A 23,317-nucleotide genomic window follows, 5' to 3' on the forward strand; every position below is an offset into this window, starting at 1 on the left:
GGATCATTTAAAACATTTATTTCAACAATACTCCTAAACACATCATGTAAACCTACAAATAGCTGTAATTTTCTGTTTTTGTTTCTTTTGTTTGTATGACTTGTTGCATAGCTTTTATCAAATGTAATTTTATTCTTATTTTTTATGTTTCAAAGTATCTGTCAAATTAAAATTATACTACCAACCATGCCCTCTGGGCGTTAAATAAATAAATAAAACTACAAACTTATCTTATTAGCAGTCAGTCACTCTTTGTACAAAAATCAACAATTTGATTTTTCCTATTAGGCTGTCTCAAATGACTGACGACCATCGCAGCGAACAATGTGAACAAATTATTATTTAAATAACTCGTCAGGCCATTGCCATATTTTGACAGAGGGTCGTAGTATTTCCACTTTGCAATAAAATTCAAATGAGCAAAGCAAAACTCGAAAAGCATTCGACCGATATCGCTGAAAATTTCAAAGTTTGTTCTTATTAGTGCCAGGAGTGTTTAGAGAGTGGTGTGAATGGTAGGAGAAGTCGGGGACGCCCGAGGAATACTTAACACGATATCTCTGCACCGGGATGAGATAATGAGTCGATGTAATGTAGTTTTTTAACAGTAACATTGCGGTATACAGTAATGGATGGTGAAAGAAGTCGGAGACGCCCGAGAAAGACATTAGCAGTAGCGAAGCAGTGCGGGGTTCGCTATTTATAAATAGAAATATATTTTTTGATGTATTAAAATTTTGAAAACAAAAACAAATAAAAAAACGGCTCAACTTATGTTTTTTTTACTAAAATTACTGATAACGAAAAAATTTATGAAAATGCACACCTTTATTGGACAAATGTATCACAAGCGTTCGTTATTATCACCCCAATTTTTTGTCATTTCATATAAAAATAATTAATAAAAAATTCAAAGTTTCGTCATTTTTTTTCAAATTGAGTTCGAAACCTTTGGTTTCATAAAAATTCACATAAATTTTTTTCTTTAGTAAACTTCTAGATTTGAATATAAAGCGTGGTGGTTCTCTTTCTAACACCGTTTGGATCATATTTCTCTCCATGAGAGTAAGGGAGATACAACGATTTCTACGAGACCATGTGAGTGGTTCCCAAAAGCAAACAAATTAGCCTAAAGTGTTAATATGTGATATTTTATTTGTAATAGAAATATAAATATAAATAAATATTTGTGGAATGTTCCGTAACAGGGTGGTAGGTACTCGGTATCGTGCCGGTGAAAGAACACCATTCAAAATCTAAAGTTGCTTGAAATGGCTTTAGCCGTGTTTGGGAACATCTCCTTCTCTTTCCCACCCCGTTTAGCGTCAAAACATACCTCAATTGGAGATGCAATAGTCCCACTGGCTTCGAACAGTTGGTTATTAACAGTTATTCACATAAAAGAAAAAGTGTCTTAAAAAGTCGGTCTCCGACAAATTATTGTGATTTATTTAGTAGAGAGATAAAAAGTGGTAAACCTTTCTAAAATAGATATTAAGCCTCTGACATTTTGCAATGTTCTTATCTTCATTCAGATTCAGCGGAAAATATTTTCGCATTAAATTTGATTCCAGATAAATATGCGGTTTTTTTTAACATATTTTAAAATAAAATACTGTGCCTGAAAACAGGTAAGAATGTTTCAAATTTCAATACTATAAATCCACATTTGCAATTAAAAATACTAAATTTTGAATGCACAAAATTTTTTTTGTGTAAACTAAAATTATTACCTTACACAAAACTAAAAAACGTATTTAAAAGACAAAGGTATTGAAAAAGTTATTGTCACTTCCCCTTTTTCATATAAAAGACAAATATTTTTCCAACGCTAAATATTGTTTCATAAAATTATTTCAAATTTTTTGGTAAATTTTTTAATGCCAACTGAAAACGTGGTGTTTTCTCTGTTTAGCACTGTTCAAAACGTATTTCTCACCATAGTACAAAATGAGATACCATCACTTTTATGAGACCGTGTCAGGCTGGGATATAACCTCTCTCCCAAAAGGACTAAAAGGTAAATTAAAATCTGAAACGTAAATGTAAACGAGTTACCGCATTTTCGTCTCTCTCGAACAATAAAATTTATTTTATGAAAAATGTACTTACTTTGATTTCGTGGTATCCACTGTCAATACTGTTTGTTCAACTTAAATAATTAAATGTTATTGTTTTAAGCCATTATTTTGTTAAAAATTATGTACATCGTTGAATAAATCAAATTGTTATCGTATGAAGACTTATTTAATCCTCTCCAAATAATATAATATCTAATAAATACTTGTTTCGATATAAACGACTTCTATGATATAATATACATACACATTATCATTATCATACTACATATTATAAAATGCTGAAAAGTATCAAGTTACTCGTTATTAAAATTAAAACCTTAGAATGTGACATAGAAACAGGGAGTAAGTTATGTAATGCTGGCCGTGCTCTGGGGAGTGAGTTTTTTTTACAAAAATAAAAAAATATATTTTTTGATTAAATTTTATGATAGTATGCAAAATAAATAACAGCCAATATCTCTGTCGATAATGATGTAAAATTTTTAAAATTGGTATAAAGTAACAGTAATATGCCCATAGATAGCAATACGATGCGTATTTACAGAATATGCATCGAATATGAAAATGCAACCCCTGTCGTCCATAGCCTTCTATACTCCTTTGGCGAAAGTGTGTACCGTCGTCCATTAGCGTCCATACTCCCGGAAAGGTTAAAAACACACACGCATGTTCAAATGCAACGTTGTGTCAACATTTCAAAGTGTGTACCGTCGTCCATTAGCGTCCATACTCCCGGGAAGGTTAAAAACACACACGCATGTTCAAATGCAACCTTGTGTCAACATTTCAAAGTGTGTACCGTCGTCCATTAGCGTCCATACTCCCGGGAAGGTTAAAAACACACGCATGTTCAAATGCAACGTTGTGTCAACATTTCAAAGTGTGTACCGTCGTCCATTAGCGTCCATACTCCCGGGAAGGTTAAAAACACACGCATGTTCAAATGCAACGTTGTGTCAACATTTCAAAGTGTGTACCGTAGTCCATTAGCGTCCATACTCCCGGGAAGGTTAAAAACACACGCATGTTCAAATGCAACGTTGTGTCAACATTTCAAAGTGTGTACCGTCGTCCATTAGCGTCCATACTCCCGGGAAGGTTAAAAACACACGCATGTTCAAATGCAACGTTGTGTCAACATTTCAAAGTGTGTACCGTTGTCCATTAGCGTCCATACTCCCGGGAAGGTTAAAAACACACGCATGTTCAAATGCAACGTTGTGTCAACATTTCAAAGCAATTGGTGAAAACTTTTGGAGATTTAAGATTTTAAACAAACAAACAGTTACTTTTTTTATATAGATAGATAATGCAATAAATATGCAATTTTCGTTTTGATTTTTTTCTTTGATTTGCTTTTTTGATAAACCTTTTTTGCTTCTCGACTCATCTCGGTGTTGTCATGTAAAGAATTCAAAAGATTGCGGCACCCTCCTTATACATTTGTTTGTCAGACTGTAGATGTTTTTAAAAATAATATAATTAAAAATTAAATAATTCAATGTATTACAACTATTCAATATTGAATAACCAAATTAATTTATTGTTTAGTCCCATTCTAGATATATTTCCAGTAAACCGCTCTGTTATTGCCGGAATTCCCGCAATTATCCGTACCCCTTTGTTAACCTCCCACTCAAACACCTAAATTATATTTTTTGTGTATATCTGTCAATATTTTGTATCATAGGTTAGTTATAATATTCTCCTGACGAAGGAAGGATGCTTCCGAAACTGGTAGAGTGCAATTAAAATTAAAACGGTCTAAAACAAATTGATATCTTTTATTGTAAATTATGACGAGCCACAAAGTAAATGCTTATTACAAATATGATAAATTATTTATACATTTTCTTGGTGCGTTTTCAAAAAACTTGTCTTAAAAATTAATGCAAAAGGTACTGTAAACTCATGATTATACAGGGTGTATCGGCACTAACCCGACAAACTTTAACCAGCTATTCCTTAGCACATTTGGAGTAAAAAATATTATGGGCACTTTGCTGTCCGGTAGCATTTTTTTTTTCAATTAAAAACAAAAAAATTAAAAATTTCCACACTCCATCACTGTCATTGGCATTGCTTTTCGTGTTCAACAGCTGTTATAAGCAAGTATGTCGAAAAGCGTCTTCGCTCTTTCGCACACACTAAATAATAATAGTTAAAAATGAGACGAATGGTGCCGTGCCATTTCGTTGTGATTGTAAAAGAGCGCCAATATAGGTACACACGTGCATTATTCAACGGAATTCGAATAAAATATTTGCCAGATGGGTTTTCAAACTTTGACAAAGGATAAAACAGTGGTGACATGTGGTGAAAATATGAATGATACATTTTTTATTAAAAAAAACGTTACCGGACAGCAAAGTGCACATAAGATTTTTACTCCAAATATGCTAAGGAATGGCTGGTTAAAGTTTGTCGGGTACGTGCCGATACACCCTGTATAGTGTCATGTTTATGATATTAAAAACGTACAGTCAAATCATTTTAATGTGAGCACGTGAATGTATTTGTGCACACATACTACATTTGTGATAGTGGTTCAAACTGGATCCAAATTGTTTGGAACACCCACCCGCAGTCCCCTCTTACCCCACAGTGATCCTACGATACGATACACAACTACACAAGCGAGAATCTCTTTAAATGATTTATCTTTACTATATTACGAAATAATATATGGTCTGACTTTTTTATTTATAATAATGAATTTATTATCCGGGTTATGGAATTTCATAAAATAACTAGCTGTAGTACCCCGCCACGCGTTGCTCTGGCTCTGTCTGTCTATGCAGATAGAGAAACAAAAATGCGTGTTGCATTTACGTCCAACAGATGGCACTGTTTTTCATAAAAACATGTTTGTCCAACAGATGGTGCTGTTTTTTTTTTAAAAAAAACTGTTTTTATCTGTCACAGGTGACATCTATATAGTATAGATATATACAAACACACGCTTATGCAAATGCAACATTGTGTCAAAATCTCAAAGCAATTGGTGAAGAACTTTTGGAGATTGATTTTGAACAATCGAACATTTACATTTTTATTTATATAGATAGATTAATGATTATTGTCAATCAAATAATTACAATATAAATAACACCTACGTTTCTAGGATATATATTATTTTTTATCACCCACTTATACTGTTCAAAGTTTCTTTCAATACTATTACAAGTACTTACCTAAATTCCTAACGTAGAACTCACGCAAAATCCATAGAAAACCATTGCTTTCGTAATGTTAAAACTACTTGCATCAAATAATGGCAATGTTTTCACTCTGATTCTGATGAAGGCCGACTGCAGCCTTGCATCATGGGTTCTTTCCTTTGAAGATACTTCAATTGTCCTTCATTCAAACCATATTCTTGCCGACTTGATACATCTTCCTGACTTCTGCTATTTTGCTGATGCATTGAACTTACATTTGGCTGACGAATCTGCCTGTCAAAGTTAGAATCTTGCTTTAAATTACTACCAACGTATCTATCTTTGACTTGGTAACTCTGTGACTGGTTCATATAAATAGTCTGAGTTCTGACGCGGAATCCCTTGGATATTTTATTGGTTCGGGTATTGTTAAAGTTATTTTCTTCTTCGTTTTGATCGAAGTTTTGTTGGTTATTGTAGCCTTCATTTGATATATTTTTCTGGGCTTCGTTGCTCAGTTTATTGATGTCTTGACTCTTTGTGACGCAGTATGACTTTCTTCGCATGTCGTACATTGTATCGCTTGAGGGTTGTTTAAAAGTATGCGACGTGGGGACAGTATAATGCTGAGACATCTCCATATCGCTTTTATTGTACGCGAAACTAGAATCTGCCCTGTTGCAAGTTTGTTGATTTTGATCAATGATGTTGTTGTATCTCTCTTCAGGGTTGATGTTTTCTAAGTAAAATCCTGCATGTCTGTTAGCGTTTTGATAGTTAATGTTTATTCCTGTGTTGGTTTGTTTACTTATTTGCACATAACGGTTATTGATTGCGTTTTCGTAGCTTCCGACAGTTCTCATTTCTGCGTTTGTTTGTTTGAGGGATTTATATTTATCTTCTAATACAACAATCTTCTTGAAAGGCATGTTTCTGTTTTGTGGACCCATGTTGGTATGTTGTTGTTTATCTGTGAACAGATCTGTTACAGCTTTATTGCAGTTTTCATAATCTTCATCTGGTTTCTTACTATGGCTGTTGTAGTTATCTGGATCTTCATTTTGAATGTGACGGGTGTTGTAAATGTGGTTAGATTTCTTGTTTTCAGGAGTGGAGCAGAAGTAATTGGAATGATTGACAGTTTGTATGATGGAGTTGGGGCTGGGAGATGAAACAGCAACGTTTGGCCGAATCACATTGTTGATTGTAAATATTTCTGGAAAAAAAATCACACGGTAAGATTTTGCTAAACTATAAATGAATTAATCCAATCAAGATTAGTTTTATTTTTGAATGTAAGAAAATAAATAGAAACTTACGAGAAAGACTGTCCCCTTTCACAGCATCTTCGAGAGCTGTTGAAAATATAATAAAATCATTAGTTTGAACAATTATTAATAGTTTTATCCATACAATCGTATTCCCCTATTTCTCTTTCTAGATTTTGACACTAGTGCAAATATTTTTTTTAATCTTAATATATAAAAATTCAGCCTGCGTGTGTTTGTGCCCGCAAAACTCGAAATGTAGTCTACCCATTTCGCTGAGTGATTAGAGAGTGGTTTGAATGGGAGAAGAAGTCGGGGACATCCGAGGAATACTTAACGCAATAACTCTGCACTGGAATGAAATACAGAGTCGAATTAAAGTCGGTATAATGTAGTTTTTTAACAGTAACATTGTGGTATACAGTAGTGAATGGTGAAAGAAGTCGGAGACGCCCGAGAAAGACATTAGCAGTAGCGAAGCAATGCGGGGTCCACTAGCACTAGTATAATATAGATATGTATCAACTACTAGCATGTCCCTACGTTTTCCTTTTTTTATAACTTACTTCTTATAGGACCCTCCAAATATCCTTAAAGCCCAGCTACACTACTCGCGAAGTTGATCGAAGTTGACCGAATACGATAGTGTGGGCACGAACTTCACTTCGCTTCGGGCAACTTCGCTTCGCTTCGCCCGACTTCCGATTGTTGTCGGTAAATGCGCCCGAGTCAAAGGACTCGAAGCGTTACTCGCGAAGTTGCACGAGTGTGTGGGCACGCACTTCGAACTTCGGCTAACTTCGTCGAGGACTTCGTCGAAGCGAGTAGTGTAGCTGACACTTTAAAATTGTCTAGTTTGAACGCCATCGACAGACGTTCAGTATACAAATTTGACAAAAGTATTTTAAAAAAAAGCAAAACGTAGAAACAACATAGAATATTTTCTTCTAATACAGTTGGTGAAACAAATTTTAATAATCTGTTCAGTTTTGGAGGAGAAAACAGGGAAATTCAAAACCTCGTTATTTACGATTTTATTAAGGTATAATCAACCTGAGGTGCAGTTAGTTGTCCCTTTCGTTCTCTTTCGTTTTCAGGGGGCAATAGTGACAGCAACAGTTTTGTAATACAAATACCAATTATTCGAATTTCTTAATTAGATGGTTTGGGCATTCGAATTTCTCAATTGGATGGTTTGGCATGTAGAGCGAATGAGCGAAGATAGGAGTGTAAGGAGGATATATGATGCAAATGCGAATGGTAGCAGAAGTCGGGGACGCCCGAGGAAGACATGGCACGATCAAGTGAATCAGATACTCGAATCGGGCCATGTCAAGAGTCAGAATAATAGAAGAGTATGTATGAGACGATGTATGAATGTGAATGAGGCAAGAAGTGTGTCTGTCCTCTCTGCCTACCCCTGCGGAGAAACGGCGGGATGGTTAGTTAGTTGGTTAGTTCAATGCTCGCATATTGTCTTAATATGTTAGAAACAAGGCATTTAAAAATGGACCCTAGAGAATAAAACCGGCGACTAAAAAATCTGATCGAGCTTGATAATTATATTTGGATGATTTGTTTAGCGCCGTTTTAGAGACAACTAAAATTTGCTGAAAAGGGGGAAAGCATTCCTATTGACAGGACACCCAAAATCATTATCGAATGGGTGTCCCAATCAAAGCAATTCAGAGCAGATTGAGGAAGAGGTGGACTGACTGGAAGAATATTGCAGCTGGGTGGAAGGGTCCGAGAACTGGAGATAAATAGGTAAAGGACTGCTGCCGGTGGAGAACATTTGCGGAGGAGGTCAAATCACATCCTGGGATGTTGTGCTGTGATGTAAGCGTGCCGATTGACCAGTAGATTTGCAGTAGTGTCGGTGAACAATGGTCGCAACACTCTTAAGCGTTGTTTCATACTAATAATGGTTCATGGCCTATCTCCCATGTTTCTATTACCTATCTATGATTCTACTACAACTTATCTGTAATTAAAGGAACGAGGGCTAGTGGAAGCGGGTGGGTAATAAGAGAGATGACGAAATATGAAATGAATACTTTAAGACGTCTCCAATCGCCGCTAGGAACTCAATGACGCAGTTTCATACTAATAATTGTTCAGTTTGGTTAGGTTAGGCTAGGTTACCTTGCGGCCTGAACTTGGCCAGCTGGTTGTAGACCTGCTTGATGCGCTGTATGTTGGAGCGGGAGGCGGAGGCATGCTCCACCATGGGCAGCGGGTAGTCCTGGCCGATTGTGCAGCGCGCCGCATGCTGGATCTCCACTGGGGCCAGCCACGGGGCGTGGATAAACCGCGTTGGGAAGTTCTTCAAAGCCGGGATATAGCGTCTGGCGAAGAGACAGATTCGTTCATTATATTAGACTAGCAAATAAGGTCCAATCGTTCTGATGGGGTCGACTAGAGTAGATATATTCCCGGACGTGTGAAGAATTTTGAAGTGTCATGTGATCAAGTCAGTGCCATCGAGCAATGACAAAAGGTTGCAATTGTTGATACTCATTCTTACTGCTGATTTGCATGTTGTTTTACCACAAGCATATTAAATAAAAAAAAGTGATTAGACTATTGTAAATGATGCAAAGTTTACTTAGCAACAACACTGACTTTATAATTTGGCGGTCACGCGCCCAGACCTGTATTCTAGTCGGCCTTGACGTGACCTCTTCTTTCTTACATTTCTTTAATATTTTTGGCCTTAAGCACTAATTGGAGAAAAAATAGAAAAGCAAGGGAAAACTTCAGGTGATTCATAAATCAGCTAGGGAATGGTAACAGGTTAATGAATAATACGAAGTATTCAAATATACTCTTTGTTTGGTCGGGAAAAATTAGTGAAGGTCAAAGAGGGATTCTGAGATTATTCAGCCAATCAACGGCATTAGGAATCACTTGGTTCTGCACAGGTGTGCTATAGGGGATCTTTCTTCTACAATGTGATCTGTTGTTTGAATAACACATTCACAGTTGTAACTGCATTGGATGCGTTTTAGTGACTGCAACTGAGTTCGGCACGACTCTTCAGGGGAGCGTCGTGATAGAAGCAGAGTTTCGCCGTCAGTCCAAAAGGGTCTCATGGATTTGAGGCGGCTGGCCAGGTGGTTTGCAAGGTCATCTTGAAGTGGGATGTTACTATTCAAGGCCTTTTTGTATTCTCTGAGGGTTACCGTCTCTCGTCTTACAGTGGGCCATGCAATATTCGAGAGGACAGGGCGCCATTGTAGTGGGGTGGAGGGAAGTGTTCCACTCACCGTGCTTGTCACACTCAAGTTGATCTTCGGTGTGTGTACAGTTTTAGCCCACACTGGAGTATAATATTCGGCTAACGAGGGGACCATGGCAATCGTATTGTTTAGGTAATTCAGTATTGTTACCTGATATAGTCGCCATTGGGATCAGCCTTCCGTCCGAAGCGCACCGGGCAGTAGCAGTGGAAAAACTGCTGGAAGAAGGAGGAACAGCTTAGCCACATCCAGGTTCCAGCATTCACAGACCAATCCGCATCCAGAAGTAGCTCTTCAAAAACCTGCATTAAATTCATTGTTCTTTAGAATCCGTGTGGAATCAAGTTACTATGCTCACTACACCTTCAAGCAGTGAATTACTGCAGCGATAATCTGATGACACTACAGCGAATTTAAGAAGCAATTGTCCAGATGTGCTGAGAGCCAACTCTCTGCCGCCTCAATGTCAGCAAAGTTGAGGAGGTTTCCAAGATCGCTGACGCAGCTGCAGAGCTCAACATAATTCAACCAGCTATGGTAAAGGGTTCAACGCCTCTAAACAGAGACAGGAAGTGGTTTTGGTGAGTAGGGGAATCCAAAAATTCATTTAGGGAAAAATGAGGAAAAATTCATTGTGGGGTAAATTTATTGTTTGGAAAATACATCACGGCAAGTGCACCGCACATAATAAATAACCGGGATAAATAATTTGACATTTGTAGGTTTTTTACTGAAATAATTGAGTAAAAATAATAATGGTCCAGTAATAAAAGGAAATAAATGTTAAAACAGTTAGGTTATATACAATATCAGGTTAGGTTAGATTAACTGCAGGGGCTTAGGATTAGAGAGGCATAACTATAAAAACTGGTGTTTTGAGATAAGCTTAATTTCGGTAATACCATAATTATATTTATTAGTGACGTAAAACTCTATCTCGTACATACAGCCGTTTAAGAGATACAGTTGGGCATATGTGCGTTCTAATCTTTATTTGCGTTTATCTCAAAACTGTGTTTTTGTAGATAGGTCCAGTTATCTCGAACCCTCGACGTGTTACTATCTATTTACATTAAGAAGGGTGTCTGTGCGGGGAGCTTGGCTTTGATTTTTATGTATACCCTGCACTGTGCGGTGAATCATCGACCAACTACTAAAGGATATGTTATCAAATTATGCAGACTGGAATCTTTTGGACGTGCGGCGATAAAGCAAGAGCCTGGAAACTTTTCGGGAACGTTCTCTAAAGATAACGCATGGTGGGAGTGCCTATATAAACGCTGCGTCTGCGGTCTGCCAACCGTGACCTACATAGATAGACAGTACGGCGTGACTCTTCTTTTCAAGCAATACTTCAAGTACAAACTCGATGACTTTTTATTCTCAATTATATTCATCATCGATCTTCCAATTACTAATCATTGTGAAATTAGTGAATTATTATTATTATTTTTTTCTTTTATAAAGCGGAGACGGTTTACACGTAGTTCCCGTGAGCACTTAGGCCATAGGCCCATTGTGCTATCTCACATTTTACTTCAGTCCCTTTAATAAAGTTCACCAGGGTTGTCATTGGGTATGTGGCTATGTCTTCTGGTTCTACTGTATGTCTCCCCAGGTATCTGAGCCTAGTTCCCATCAGGGCATGACATTGGCACCATAGGTGAATTGGAGTCTCTTCATCCTCTTTACATTTCCTGCATCTATCGGTGTTTTCCACTCCCAACATCTGCATGTGTCTCCTGAGATGGCAGTGTCCCGTTAGTAGTCCTACCAGTTCCCTCAGCGAGTTTCTGTCCATATCGAGTAGTTTCTTGGTTCGTCTAGGGTCTGGTCCTTTTATGAGTACTTTGGATTGTCTCATTCCAGGTGCCCTCTCCCATTCTTTGCGGTGCTGGGATTTGACCCACCTATCAATATGTAATTTTGTGTGGCAAGCTGCTACTCCTACGGCCGGCTCGGATCTTATAAGTGGTGCTTTCACCCCTTTTCTTGTTAGTTCGTCAGCCCGCCCGTTGCCCTCAATACCAAGTGAATTAAATACTTAGTCAATTTCCTGAGTAACTTCTCAGCCACCTCCTTACCAACTTCATATACTACCCACAGTTTTATTCCGAGATTGATGACAATTTGCACACTTGACCTTCAGAACAAGAGGACAGTCAATGCCTACATCTGATTTCGAAAAAAATCTGCTTAACGTCCGGGCAATGCTAGTTTGAAAATACCATTCAGATTTTATATTTTATCTATTGTGTTCGGTGAACTTGCCGCAGTGAATGTTCCTAGAACCGGTGGGTAGGTAATGAAAGGTGTGGTAGTTACCTTCATGCCCTCCTCCCATGAAAGCCAGAGGTCACCGCGCGTTAGGAAGCATGCCACGGCGTGGCGCGCCAGGTGGTGTATCCAACCCTCCTCTCGCAGCTGGATCATGATTGCATCTATCCAGGGATAGCCCGTCTGACCCTGTACACAACATGATAACGTAATCAATTTCAAAAATGTGTCTGATTCAAAGGACATGAAGTGAAAATTGACCGTTGAGGCGGCACTGTTCTGCAATACCTCAGCCTTGCATTGGAAAAAGTATCTCTGAAAGCGAAGAGCTGTGTTAGTACCCAAGTCCAGATTTTGGGATTCGTGCAGTTTTGTGAAGGACATGGAATAGGATAATTTTGGCAAAATTGACACATTGAACCTATCAAGGCAAATACATAGATGGAATACATTATAGACGTAGGTATTCATTTCATTTTATCAAAGCGATGAGTTGCTGGAGTATATTATAGGCATATCTACTTATTTCATTTTATCAAAGCGATGAGTCGCTGACCCTTATTGTAAAACTACTTGGATATTGGCTAGAAAAGTCAAGTCAATCAGAAATTTAAATAGATGTGACACATACATTAGCCCACTTGGCGAGCGCCTCGCTGTTCTTGTCCCAGGGGATCTGTACACATATAGGGTTGCCAACCATCTTGTCGAAGTTGGGGTTCTTGGTGGCAGCACAGTAGAAGAACTCTCTCCATAGCAGCTGGCCGTGCAGAGACAGCGGGGGCCGCGTCTGTTTGATCTTCTGGTATAGCTCCGTCAGCTGGTAATAGAACAGGCGCGTCGAGAGGCAGCCGAACCTAGTAATAACCAAAGAGCTTTTAATAACTAGCATATTATGCGCATGAACTCTCAGGTCCCAAAAACTTCAAAGGGCTAAACATGTGGAAAGAAAACTAGATGACAGGACTGTCGAGGGCAACCAACCATTTCCAGAACCATTTTAAGGACCAGATGGGTCCCTCTATCGATTGTCACGTCAAGATTTTACTTCTTTTAAAATGAAGTTACTAATAAAAAGTTAAAAGCCCCGACTGTCCCTACACAGCACAATATAAATTTATATGTACATACCAAAACGTTGACGTGTTCTCATCCAAGGCAGCTTGTTCTTTTTCTTGATGCTAGTGGAGAGAGACAGCATTTATAGAGAAGAACTTAGAAGAAAAGGCTATTTCACACACATTCCCATGGTAGCAGTGAGCAATGGGACGAGAAGGTGGTCCTCCGAATCCTTCACACCATCCCCGGTTTTACAGTGGACAGACTTGACCCCTATGAAGATGGTGGTATAGTGGAGAAAAGACTTCTGAAGATTTGAGAGATCACAGGACACTGAAAAGCATGATAAAGTGGGCGTAGAAGCGCCCTGGAGGCAGACCGAGGAAGAGGTGGACTGACTGGTGGATTGGAGCAAGATGGGAAGGCATTAAGACTGGAAGGGGATGGCGAGGGATCCAAACACATTGAGATCATTTGTGAAGTAGGCTGAATCTCTTTCTGGGATGTAGGACGTAAGAAGGATGATGACGATAATGGTGAATATGTCCAATTAGAAGATGTTTATCATGTTTTCTGTAAAAAATAACACATCTAGTCAAGTCTCAAACCATTCTTCTGTTTTTGTAGATGCATATTTGAATGTGTTATCCCTCTCGCGAAGGATTGTTCATGAAAACCAAGAAATTTGTGATTTATTTCTCTTCTTGTTAAAACATTTATTTTCGTTGGGACTGAATACTTTTGCTGAATACTCAGTTCAGCTGGTTTTTTATTTGATTTTATTATTATAAAAGCTGTAACGAAATAAATTAAACATTTATGCAAAGTTTGAGCCGCGAAATACATCTGAAAATATCCAATTTGACTAAGAAAATAGTGTTTTTCCAACAAGACGGATTCTTGTGACACAGATAAGAAACGCTGCGAATCCATGGACGGTAGATCATAAAGACCGCAATGCTCAAAAACTTAAGGTGAATACATATAAGCAAATTCAATTCAATTCAATTAGTTTTTTCCTTTAAAAAAATTACAAAATTACATTTTAATTCGTTTTTAAGTACATTTGTAACATGTTATTACATAATAAGTAAGCGGTGTATCAACTATACCAGCATCAATAGAGCTTGCCTTTTAAAGGGAGCTTCACCGATGCTAAATATGTCGATATCCGAATTGATTCTGTTCAACAGCAAGACTGCTCTCCCCACCGGCATGACCTGCAGGCAAGTTAGTCCTGCAGGCCGGGAGATAAAACTGTCTTTGCTGTCGGTGACGGAGATAACCATCAGGAACATAGAAACTAATACTCTCCATGATAGTCCGATTTTCAAACCATCCACAAATCAGTTTGAAGAAGTGTGATACAATATGCACATCTCTTCTGACCCGTAGATGGTTCATACCGAGCATGCCCAAGAGAAAGTCAGTAGGTATACTCCCTCAGGTAGAGGAATCTCAGAAATTTCTTCTGCACTCTCTCCAACATGAGGGAATACTTCACCTGATGTGGGCTTCAAACCACCGACCCACTCTCAAGCCTACTCCTAACCAACGCAATGTATAGTACTTAGAGAACCCGGGTGTCTCTAAAATTCCTCGCAGCGCATAGGACGAAGCCCAGCATTTTCAGTGAAGCACTACACGCCATTTCGATATGAGTATGAAATGTCAGCCTACTATCAAACATGATGTCAAGATCTTTCATAGTGGAGACACGTTTTAAACTTCGGGCATTCATGGTATACCGGTAAAACCAAGTATGACGTGCCCTTGTGAAAGAAAGAATGAAACATTGAATTCAATCCGATTCCGTTTACTCCAGTCAACAATTCTATTAATGTCCGATTGGAGTCAAAAGCAGTCTTCTAAGCACTCAGATATCACTTACCTCAGATATGGAGAAAGCCCCGTCTGGCTCGCCAGCAGCGACTGTGGCGTCATCTTTGGACGGCCGAAAGAAGCCACCCAGGCCTTGCGCTCGAGGTGGCGCTCTAGGCGGGCCAGTGCCTCGCTCTCCCCGCCCACCCACATGGGCGGGATCAGCCCGTCGGTCTCGAAACCTGACAACATTTCAAGAATCGTTATGTAATCGTCGTCAAACTATAGGCATGTCCTCCTATAGGTAGACTGCAAGGAAAGAAGGTACGCAGATGCATGTCTCTTGCCATGCGCAAAAAGGGTGTGATTTATTAGTTGTTAACTAGAATTCGTTGTTAGCTCCTGCCCCGAGCCCCACTCTGGATGACGACGCTAGGGAATGGTATTTTTATTTTTTACTGTATGACAGATTATTCATCCAGTTACGTTAGTTAGTTGATTATTCATCAAGATGTCTTATTATGTAGCATAGGCTTTATTTAAAACCTATAAAGTGAGATAAACATTACCATTTTGCAGCCAAATCGACGTTTCTTACCAAGTTCGTGTGTAATTCTTAGTTTAAATCTCCCGCCAATGTCACCTGCTAGTTCCTAATGCATCCTTCCGGCGGCGCCAGTAGTGGGGACGCCATCAATGATGCTATAATTTCATGTTTCATTAGCATTTATTTTGCGAAGGTCAAACACGTTTGGTTTGTTTACAAACATCAAATACCTTAAAATAACCTGTTTTTCAGTATTTGCGCAAAATTTACATTTTTTTTCGAGGTTATTAACAGTGTGACTGTTCGAACTCCGTAAAATTGCGATTTATTAGAGTTTCGTGTGTTTTTGTTTAGTGTTTTTTGTGGTTTCTTTGTGTTTTCTTGATTATGTCGGATTCCGAACGTTCCAAGAGCGGGGAAGCCGAATTTTCGAGGGCGGAAGTCATGAAGGTGATCCACACGGACACGCGGGGCAAGCGTTCAAGGGTCTGCGCGGAAGACAAGGCCAAGAGGCAGAGGGTTTGCGAATTAGCTCCCGCCGACCCTCGAATTGACCTGTTAACACAGCAGATGTCCCAGATGCAGGAAATGTTGCGTCTGCTGCTAGAGAAGCGTTCGGAGGCTCCCGTCCGTGGCGCCTTGGATGACGATGACGATGACGAGGACAGCATCTCCCTGGACACCCCTGCGTCGCTTCGGGAGGAATTGGCAGGAGATTTGGGAATGGGACTCATCCATCCGAATAAGCCGTCTCGCGACTTGGATCTCGGGGAGTGGACAACTGACCTAAAGCAGCCGAAGATACCATCGGCCGACCCAGGGAGGGTGAGAAAAGTGGAGCTCCTTCAGCATCTGGGGACGGCCAACTGGAACAATGTCCGCTACCTCGAGATCCAGAAGTCGTATGCCGCAACCCCTCTCTTCTCAATGTTGGCATTAAACCCTGAATTGAAGCGCCTAGGTCAGGAGGAATCGGCCAGTACGTCAACGGACTCCTTCTGCGGCTCCCTGACCAATGCTCTTTCCCTGCAGGCTGATCTCCTGAAGGCCTCCTTGCAGGAGCTGGTCAACTGGAGTGCGGAACCGGGCACGAAGCTGAGCACTTCCACTCTTTTCGAGAAGGTGCAGTCTCTCTTCGCGGCGGGGTCTGAGTCCCAGAAGGTGTCCAAAGACATCATGCAGATGGTCTGCGGAAAACGGGCTAGCCACATTGAGTATCGACGAGAGGGGGCATTGCGAGGCATCAGCGACGGATACGTCCGAGATGCCTTACGGAAGATTCCGCCCACATCGGAATATCTCTTTGACCCGAACCTCCTGTCGGCCCAGCTGGATAAGTTGGGGGGAGTGAAGAAGTGCCTCGCTCCTCAGCCTAGCACGTCGCGACAAGCTCCTCCCGTTAAACCTGTGACTGTGCAGAACTCGCAGCCCTTTCGTCCTAGAGTACAGCAGGGGAGAACCATCGCGAGAAGGGAGCACCCTGAGAGTCGAGGTCCAGAACCAGCCCGTAGGGCCGCTAAAGCTTTCCCTCCCCGAGGTAGGTTCCGGCCCAAGGAAAGAGCAGGGAAGCCAGACCGTAAGAGGTTTTAACAGCGGGCCCTCTTTTCAAGGGGGTCAGTTGCGCTCATTCGCAGGTAGGTGGAGGAACCTTGGTGCCCCTACTATCATCCTTAAGATGTTAGATGGCTACCGAATTCCATTTTCATCAAAACCTCCACTAAATAATAATATTGATTTATTTAACTCCCCTTTCGCCACTAAGACTTCTGTGGCAATGACAGAACAAATAGAAAAACTCAAAGCCCTTAAGGTTTTAGAGTCGGCACCTGCCACTCCCTCATTTATTTCTAACATGTTTCTGGTCCCCAAATCAGATGGCTCAAAGAGGCCGGTCTTTAACTTAAAGTATTTAAACAATTTTCTGACTGTCAGTAAATTTCGTCTGGTAAACGTTTATCGAGTTCCTACTTTTCTACAACCGAATGACTGGATGGTTAAAGTGGACCTCACACATGCTTACTTTCATGTACCTGTGAGTGAGCAGCATAGATGTTTCCTTAGACTTATCTATAGGAATGAACTCTTGCAGATGACATCCCTCCCCTTTGGCTTGGCCACCGCACCTAAGGCATTCGCAACCTTCACTAACTGGGTAGCGCAGGAACTGCGGAAGAGAGGGATGAGAATTCTAGTGTATCTGGATGATTTTTTATTAGTAAACCAATGCCTGCCTACTTTAAAACACCAGTCTATTGAAATGGTGGAGTTTTTGCAAGGCTTGGGATGGCATATACAATTTGATAAGTCAATATTAGAACCATCACAACAAGTTCAATTTCTTGGCATCAGCTGGAATACTCTAACTAATGAAAAGTCTCTCCCTCAGAACAAGGTTTCAGCCCTATCTTATTTGTTAAAGGGTTTTATTCAGACGGGTAGGTGGTCACTAGATAAGGGGCGCAGCCTCTTGGGCTCTTTAAACTTTGCTAGTTTTGCAGTTCCAAGAGGCAGGCTCAACAGCCGGCACATACAGAAAGGGTGCTTAGGACTCAGACACTACCACCCTTGGGAGTCATCACCAATTCCGGCAGCTACCGCTCGGGAATTGAGATGGTGGGTTCGATCGCTCACCCTGACGTCACCTATACATCTGCCGCTGTTTGAGCATTACTTGACAACCGATGCCTCTGATCAGGGTTGGGGTGCCCAGCTGGACGAAAAGCTTCTCAGCGGTGTGTGGGCTGATGACCAGCTGAATCTTCACTCCAATGTAAAGGAGATGCTCGCCGTGTTGGCTGCCTTGTCTCCTCACGCGCTTGAGCTATCTGGCTCGGGTCTTCTGATCCAGTCGGATAACAGGTCTGTCGTATCTTATCTCCGCAAGGAGGGTGGTACCAGGTCAACTCAACTCCTGAGCTGTACTCGACTAGTGCTAGATGTTTTGGATAAACACTGTGTCTCCATGACAGCACAATACTTACCCGGTCGTTTCAATGAAGTAGCGGACTGTCTATCTCGTCATCGTGCTGTACCCGAATGGCACCTGCTACCCTCTTTCACAGAGGTAGCATTCAGAAAATGGGGACGACCCGAGATAGACCTATTTGGCTCTAGGACAGCGCATGTGGTTCAAAGGTATGTTTCTCTTGATTTTCAGGACGACAAGGCAGACTACCACAATGCTTGGAGCAGGGACTGGGACTATCAGCTGGCTTGGATCTTCCCTCCCCCGTGCCTCATGCCGAGGGTTCTTTGCCACCTGAACAGGGCAAGGGGATTATACCTGGTAGTGGCTCCTCGTTGGGAAAGGGCATTTTGGAGAGCGGATCTGAAGTGTCGGGCCTTGGGTCCACCTCTTACGATTCACAATCTAGGAGAAGCACTGATAGACACCAGGACCAACAACCCCCCTCCTCAAGTAGAGTCCTTCACTCTGGAGATTTGGCTTTGTGGGGGTGGGACAAAAACCTAACAAGATGGTCAAGTCAGCAGAAGGAACTTCTTAGATCCGGGTGGAGAAGTTCCACCCTTCGCACTTATGCTCCGGCATGGCGGAGGTGGCAGCGCTGGGCGTCAGAGAATCAGCTCCATGCCACGCGTCCCAAAGCTGAAGACTTAGCCAGGTTCCTAGCCGATCTACACATCAGAGAAAAGCTATCGCTGAGTACCATTTTAGTTCACAAGTCAGTGGTGTGTACCTTAGGCTCTCCCGAAGACAATAGAGAGCTGAGCTCCAATCCGATAGTGAAGAAGATATTAAAAGGGATATCTTTAGCTAGATTAAGGCCTTCAAAACCCCCCATTTGGGACCCGAGGATTGTATCATCATGGCTGGAGAAGAATTTGCCTCAACATATTACTCTCTTTGAAGCATCAAGGAGAGCAGCCACCATCCTGCTTTTGGCATCAGGGCGCCGAGTCCACGATCTCACATTGCTCCATTGCACAGCTGAAAGATTGTCAGTGGACAGTGAAGGCATCTCCATTTGGCCAGTGTTTGGTGGCAAGACAGATTCGGCAGACTGGCAACAATCAGGGTGGAGACTGGCTCGCTCGGAGTCTAGGAACATAGACCCTGTCTATTGGACGGAAAAGGTCATAGAACTGTCAAAGGAACGGAGAGCGCAGGCGATACTACCTAGCCTATTTATTACAACTTGTGGGACAGTGAAAGCGGCTTCCAGGGCAGTAATTGCAGGTTGGATTAGGACAGTCCTCAGGGATGCTGGTGTAGAGGATCCACCTGGCAGCATCCGTTCAGCAGTGGCATCTCTGAACTGGCTGCAGAATTATAAGCTGGACGATATACTGTCACGTGGTAACTGGAGAAGTCCCAATACCTTTGCCAGGTTCTATAGAAGGGAAATTGCAGAATCGGCTGGCCGAGTCAACACCGACCCATCTGTTGCTGACCTTTTTCAACCTCTGTAACTGGTTAGCTGATTTCTGGAAATCTTGCCCCTATTTTCTTTTTAGCAAATAAATTTAAATATTATATTTGATTCACATTAGCATAATGTCACCAGGCGATAACAAACAATATCTCACTTTATAGGTTTTAAATAAAGCCTATGCTACATAATGAAAAAGTTTTACCTTACAATAAAACTTATATTATGTACTTAGCTTTATTTAAAACCTAGGCAAGGGCTGCCTGATGAGATCTAATGAAACATGAAATTATAGCATCATTGATGGCGTCCCCACTACTGGCGCCGCCGGAAGGATGCATTAGGAACTAGCAGGTGACATTGGCGGGAGATTTAAACTAAGAATTACACACGAACTTGGTAAGAAACGTCGATTTGGCTGCAAAATGGTAATGTTTATCTCACTATATAGGTTTTAAATAAAGCTAAGTACATAATATAAGTTTTATTGTAAGGTAAAACTTTTTCATTTTGACAATATCAACATTTGGGAAGACAAATACAAAAAATGTTTAAGGCGATGCATTAAGTCGTGTAATATTTTAAATTGAGCCGCTATCAATAACAACCCTTACGTAGATGGCGATAAGGTTTAAATTCCCGCTTAACGGCCCTCGCTACTAAATGTTTCTAGCGCGAATTCGAATATCTAACTCGCTGCACCTGGCAGCTGGCCGGTGCGTTCCATTCAATACAAGACACGCACAGAGCAAAACAAATTATTATTAATTAAAGATATTGTGATTATGAAAATTATGTTAAAATATATTTTAGAATGTAATGCAATATTACAATAGCTTGATTCATGGAGGAGGTTCTCAGTAACAACATTTAATATAACTTTTTATTTGGATTTTTTTTTTGATAAATACAATTATAAAGAGTTACAAAAGGCTTCCCTTTGTTCCAGCCTGGTTTCCCAGTGCGGCGGGGCACTGTTAATACTAAATTGTATAGTTTAATTTGAGGTCACGGGTTCAAAAGCCGGCGAGGACAAAACAAATTTAATTTAATTTATATAAGTATGTCATATTACAGAATTAAAATAAATTTTATATAGTTACATATAATGAATCTGTACCTCGTTCAAAAGTGGAAGATACGTTCAGTATCACCCTGGTGAGAGACCATAATTCAGGATTGAAAGTTGCTTGAGAACGGCGTAGATATGTTTAGTGACTAGATCTGAATAGCCTGGAACTTTCCAACCCCCCATCTTCCCTATCTCTAAAAATGTAGACCACATACATAAGGAATATAAATGAAATTTCTTTTCAGGACACTTCAATGAAAATGTTATTGATCTTCTTAAAAATTCTTACATGTTTTGGTTTTAACTGAAACCAATTTTACTTTACTTCTTTTCGGTATTATGCACTTTGAATTACTCGGGTTTTCTAATAGGCATGCAGCGATTATGTCAGGGATCAATTAATTCGGGTAGCATGCAAAAATTGTAAAAGCGATTCAGCTGTTCAACCATATTAGTCTGCCGAAATTCGTCATCCCGTAAAATTTTTTCGATTTTTATCCGAGTTCAGTCCATACAACAAACATACAAATAGCTTTTTTTGTTACATGTAATTGGCCCTGAACCTGGTAAAACCAATCGTGAGATGTATTTACCAGAATTTCTCCATTTTTGCTAACATAATTTTTTTGGATTTTACTGCTTCTTATATGAGCATGCTGCGTGCTGCGAAAGGACATTTAATTTCAATCATGGTGTATTCAGAAGAAATTCCATCTGGTGTCGCACCCATTAGGATACTCTTCATGTATGAAAAGACCACACTTTTCTATGGTAATGCTTTCTAGTTCTGCAAGCTCCTTCAGGACATTGTATTCATGTTTGACTTTGACTTTGGACAATACCCTCAACACTACATCACTTGTTCCTGTATTCTCTCTGAAACCAAACTGATTGCTAGAGAGTATATTATATGTTTCTAAGAATGATACCAATCTCGACATAGCTAATCTCTCTATTACTTTTGAAAGAGTATGGAGTAAGAATATAGGTCTGTAATTATTAACATCTAGACGATCTCCATATTTAAAAAGGGGAATTACTTTAGCTTTCTTACAATGAGAAGGGAACATCCCACTCTCGAAGCTAATACAGTGTTTTCCAATAAGAGGTGTTATTTTGAATAGCCCGCTATTTCGGTAGATGTTACTTTTGAAGCTGTCATTTTTTGACATTTGACAAGTAGAAACAACGCCATTGATAAAATGGAACGATACACGCTTCAACAACGCATTGAACTTATTAAAATTCACTTGAGTGAATCAAATGCAAATCATTTTGAGTGATGAGGCCCATTTCCACCTCGGTGGCTTCGTCAACACGCAAAATCGTCGCATCTGAGGCTCTAAAAACCCAAGAGTTATTGTTAAAAAGCCTCTTTACACTCAACGTGTGACTGTTTGGTGCGGTTTATGGTCCGGCGGAGTCATTGGACCTTACTTTTTTGAAAATGAGGCTGGAGCAATAGAATGGACAACAGTGAATGGACTGCGCTACTGAAAAAAAATTAATGATGTTTTATGGCCGGAATCGGATGGTATTAATCTGGACAACGTTTACTTTCAACAAGACGGCGCTACGTGCCACACAAGCAACGAAACCATTGATATTTTACGATTTTTTTTTTTTTTTTTTTTTTTTTAAAGAAAGACAAACATTCCCGGGTTACGAATAACCCAACAATGTTTGAAAATCTCCTACTACCACCACAGAAAGCCGAAAATGTTGCTTGTGTTGTGATGGAGGACTTAGCCAGCCGAGGAATCGAACACGCGACGCTCGGGTGAGACCCAAGCGCTATGCCCACTCAACCACTGACCGGTCAAATTAAATATCAAAATTACACCTCTTATTGGAAAACTCCTGTATTTACAAAGTGAGATATGAGACAAGCTAATTCGGATACATGCATTTTATACACCATAACACTTAAAGAATCAATACCGCACGAGAAAGACATTTTTAAATCATTTATCACATTTGTGACTTCAGAAATGCTAGTTGGTTTAAAATAAAAATTGTCCCCTGTAACGTGAAGTTCAGATTTAAAATCATTCACCAGACACATCTCAATAGTTTTATTAGCACTGCACAAATTACTAGCGAAGCTTGGACCAATGTCACTGAAGAAGTAATTTATATGATTAGTAATTATATTTGGACTCTCTTCTATTGAAGTAATAATACTATTAATTTTCAATTTTTTAAGGTAGTTTGTTTCTTTAGTTGTTTAGTGACTAGATCTGAATAGCCAGGAACTTTCCAACCTTCCTTTTCCCTATTTCTAAAAATGTGGACTACATACATTGGGAATATAAATGAAATTTCTTCTGAAGACACTTCAATGAAATAAAATGTTATTGATTTCTTCGAAACAATTCCTTTTTACATGTTTTGGTTT

The 23,317-nt window shown here is 40.0% G+C and overlaps 2 protein-coding genes across 2 annotated transcripts in view; one reads left to right on the top strand and one right to left on the bottom strand.

The window, feature by feature from the left end:
* Positions 1–3,883: 3,883 nt before the first annotated feature.
* Positions 3,884–23,317, bottom strand: part of LOC149411176 (cryptochrome-1-like) — a 44,883-nt gene continuing 25,449 nt past the window's right edge. The window contains exons 6-12 of the mRNA XM_089647321.1: positions 14,980–15,151; positions 12,661–12,886; positions 12,078–12,218; positions 9,903–10,054; positions 8,656–8,858; positions 6,562–6,597; positions 3,884–6,458 (exon numbers count right to left, since the gene is read on the bottom strand). Of these exons, the coding sequence (XP_089503447.1) occupies positions 5,368–6,458; positions 6,562–6,597; positions 8,656–8,858; positions 9,903–10,054; positions 12,078–12,218; positions 12,661–12,886; positions 14,980–15,151 (2,021 nt within the window). The 3' untranslated portion in view covers positions 3,884–5,367. The remainder of the gene's footprint in view (positions 6,459–6,561; positions 6,598–8,655; positions 8,859–9,902; positions 10,055–12,077; positions 12,219–12,660; positions 12,887–14,979; positions 15,152–23,317) is intronic.
* LOC149411177 (uncharacterized) lies at positions 15,844–20,138 on the top strand. The gene is made up of 2 exons (XM_089647590.1): positions 15,844–16,993; positions 18,614–20,138. The coding sequence occupies exons 1-2, from the start codon at positions 15,844–15,846 to the stop codon at positions 19,885–19,887; spliced, it is 2,424 nt and encodes an 807-aa protein (XP_089503716.1). The 3' UTR covers positions 19,888–20,138.

This window comes from Hesperophylax consimilis, chromosome 26, assembly GCF_061612785.1.
Source record: "Hesperophylax consimilis isolate HC1 chromosome 26, BYU_Hcon_1.0, whole genome shotgun sequence".
Lineage (NCBI taxonomy): Eukaryota > Metazoa > Arthropoda > Insecta > Trichoptera > Limnephilidae > Hesperophylax > Hesperophylax consimilis.

What these genes read in the sequence shown, in the direction of transcription:
- LOC149411177 (XM_089647590.1), top strand. Translation starts at nt 15,844, where the DNA reads ATGTCGGATTCCGAACGTTCCAAGAGCGGGGAAGCCGAATTTTCGAGG. An exon ending in TAAAGCTTTCCCTCCCCGAG is followed by an intron (nt 16,994 to 18,613) that starts GTAGGTTCCGGC and finishes CTTGATTTTCAG; the next exon opens with GACGACAAGGCAGACTACCA.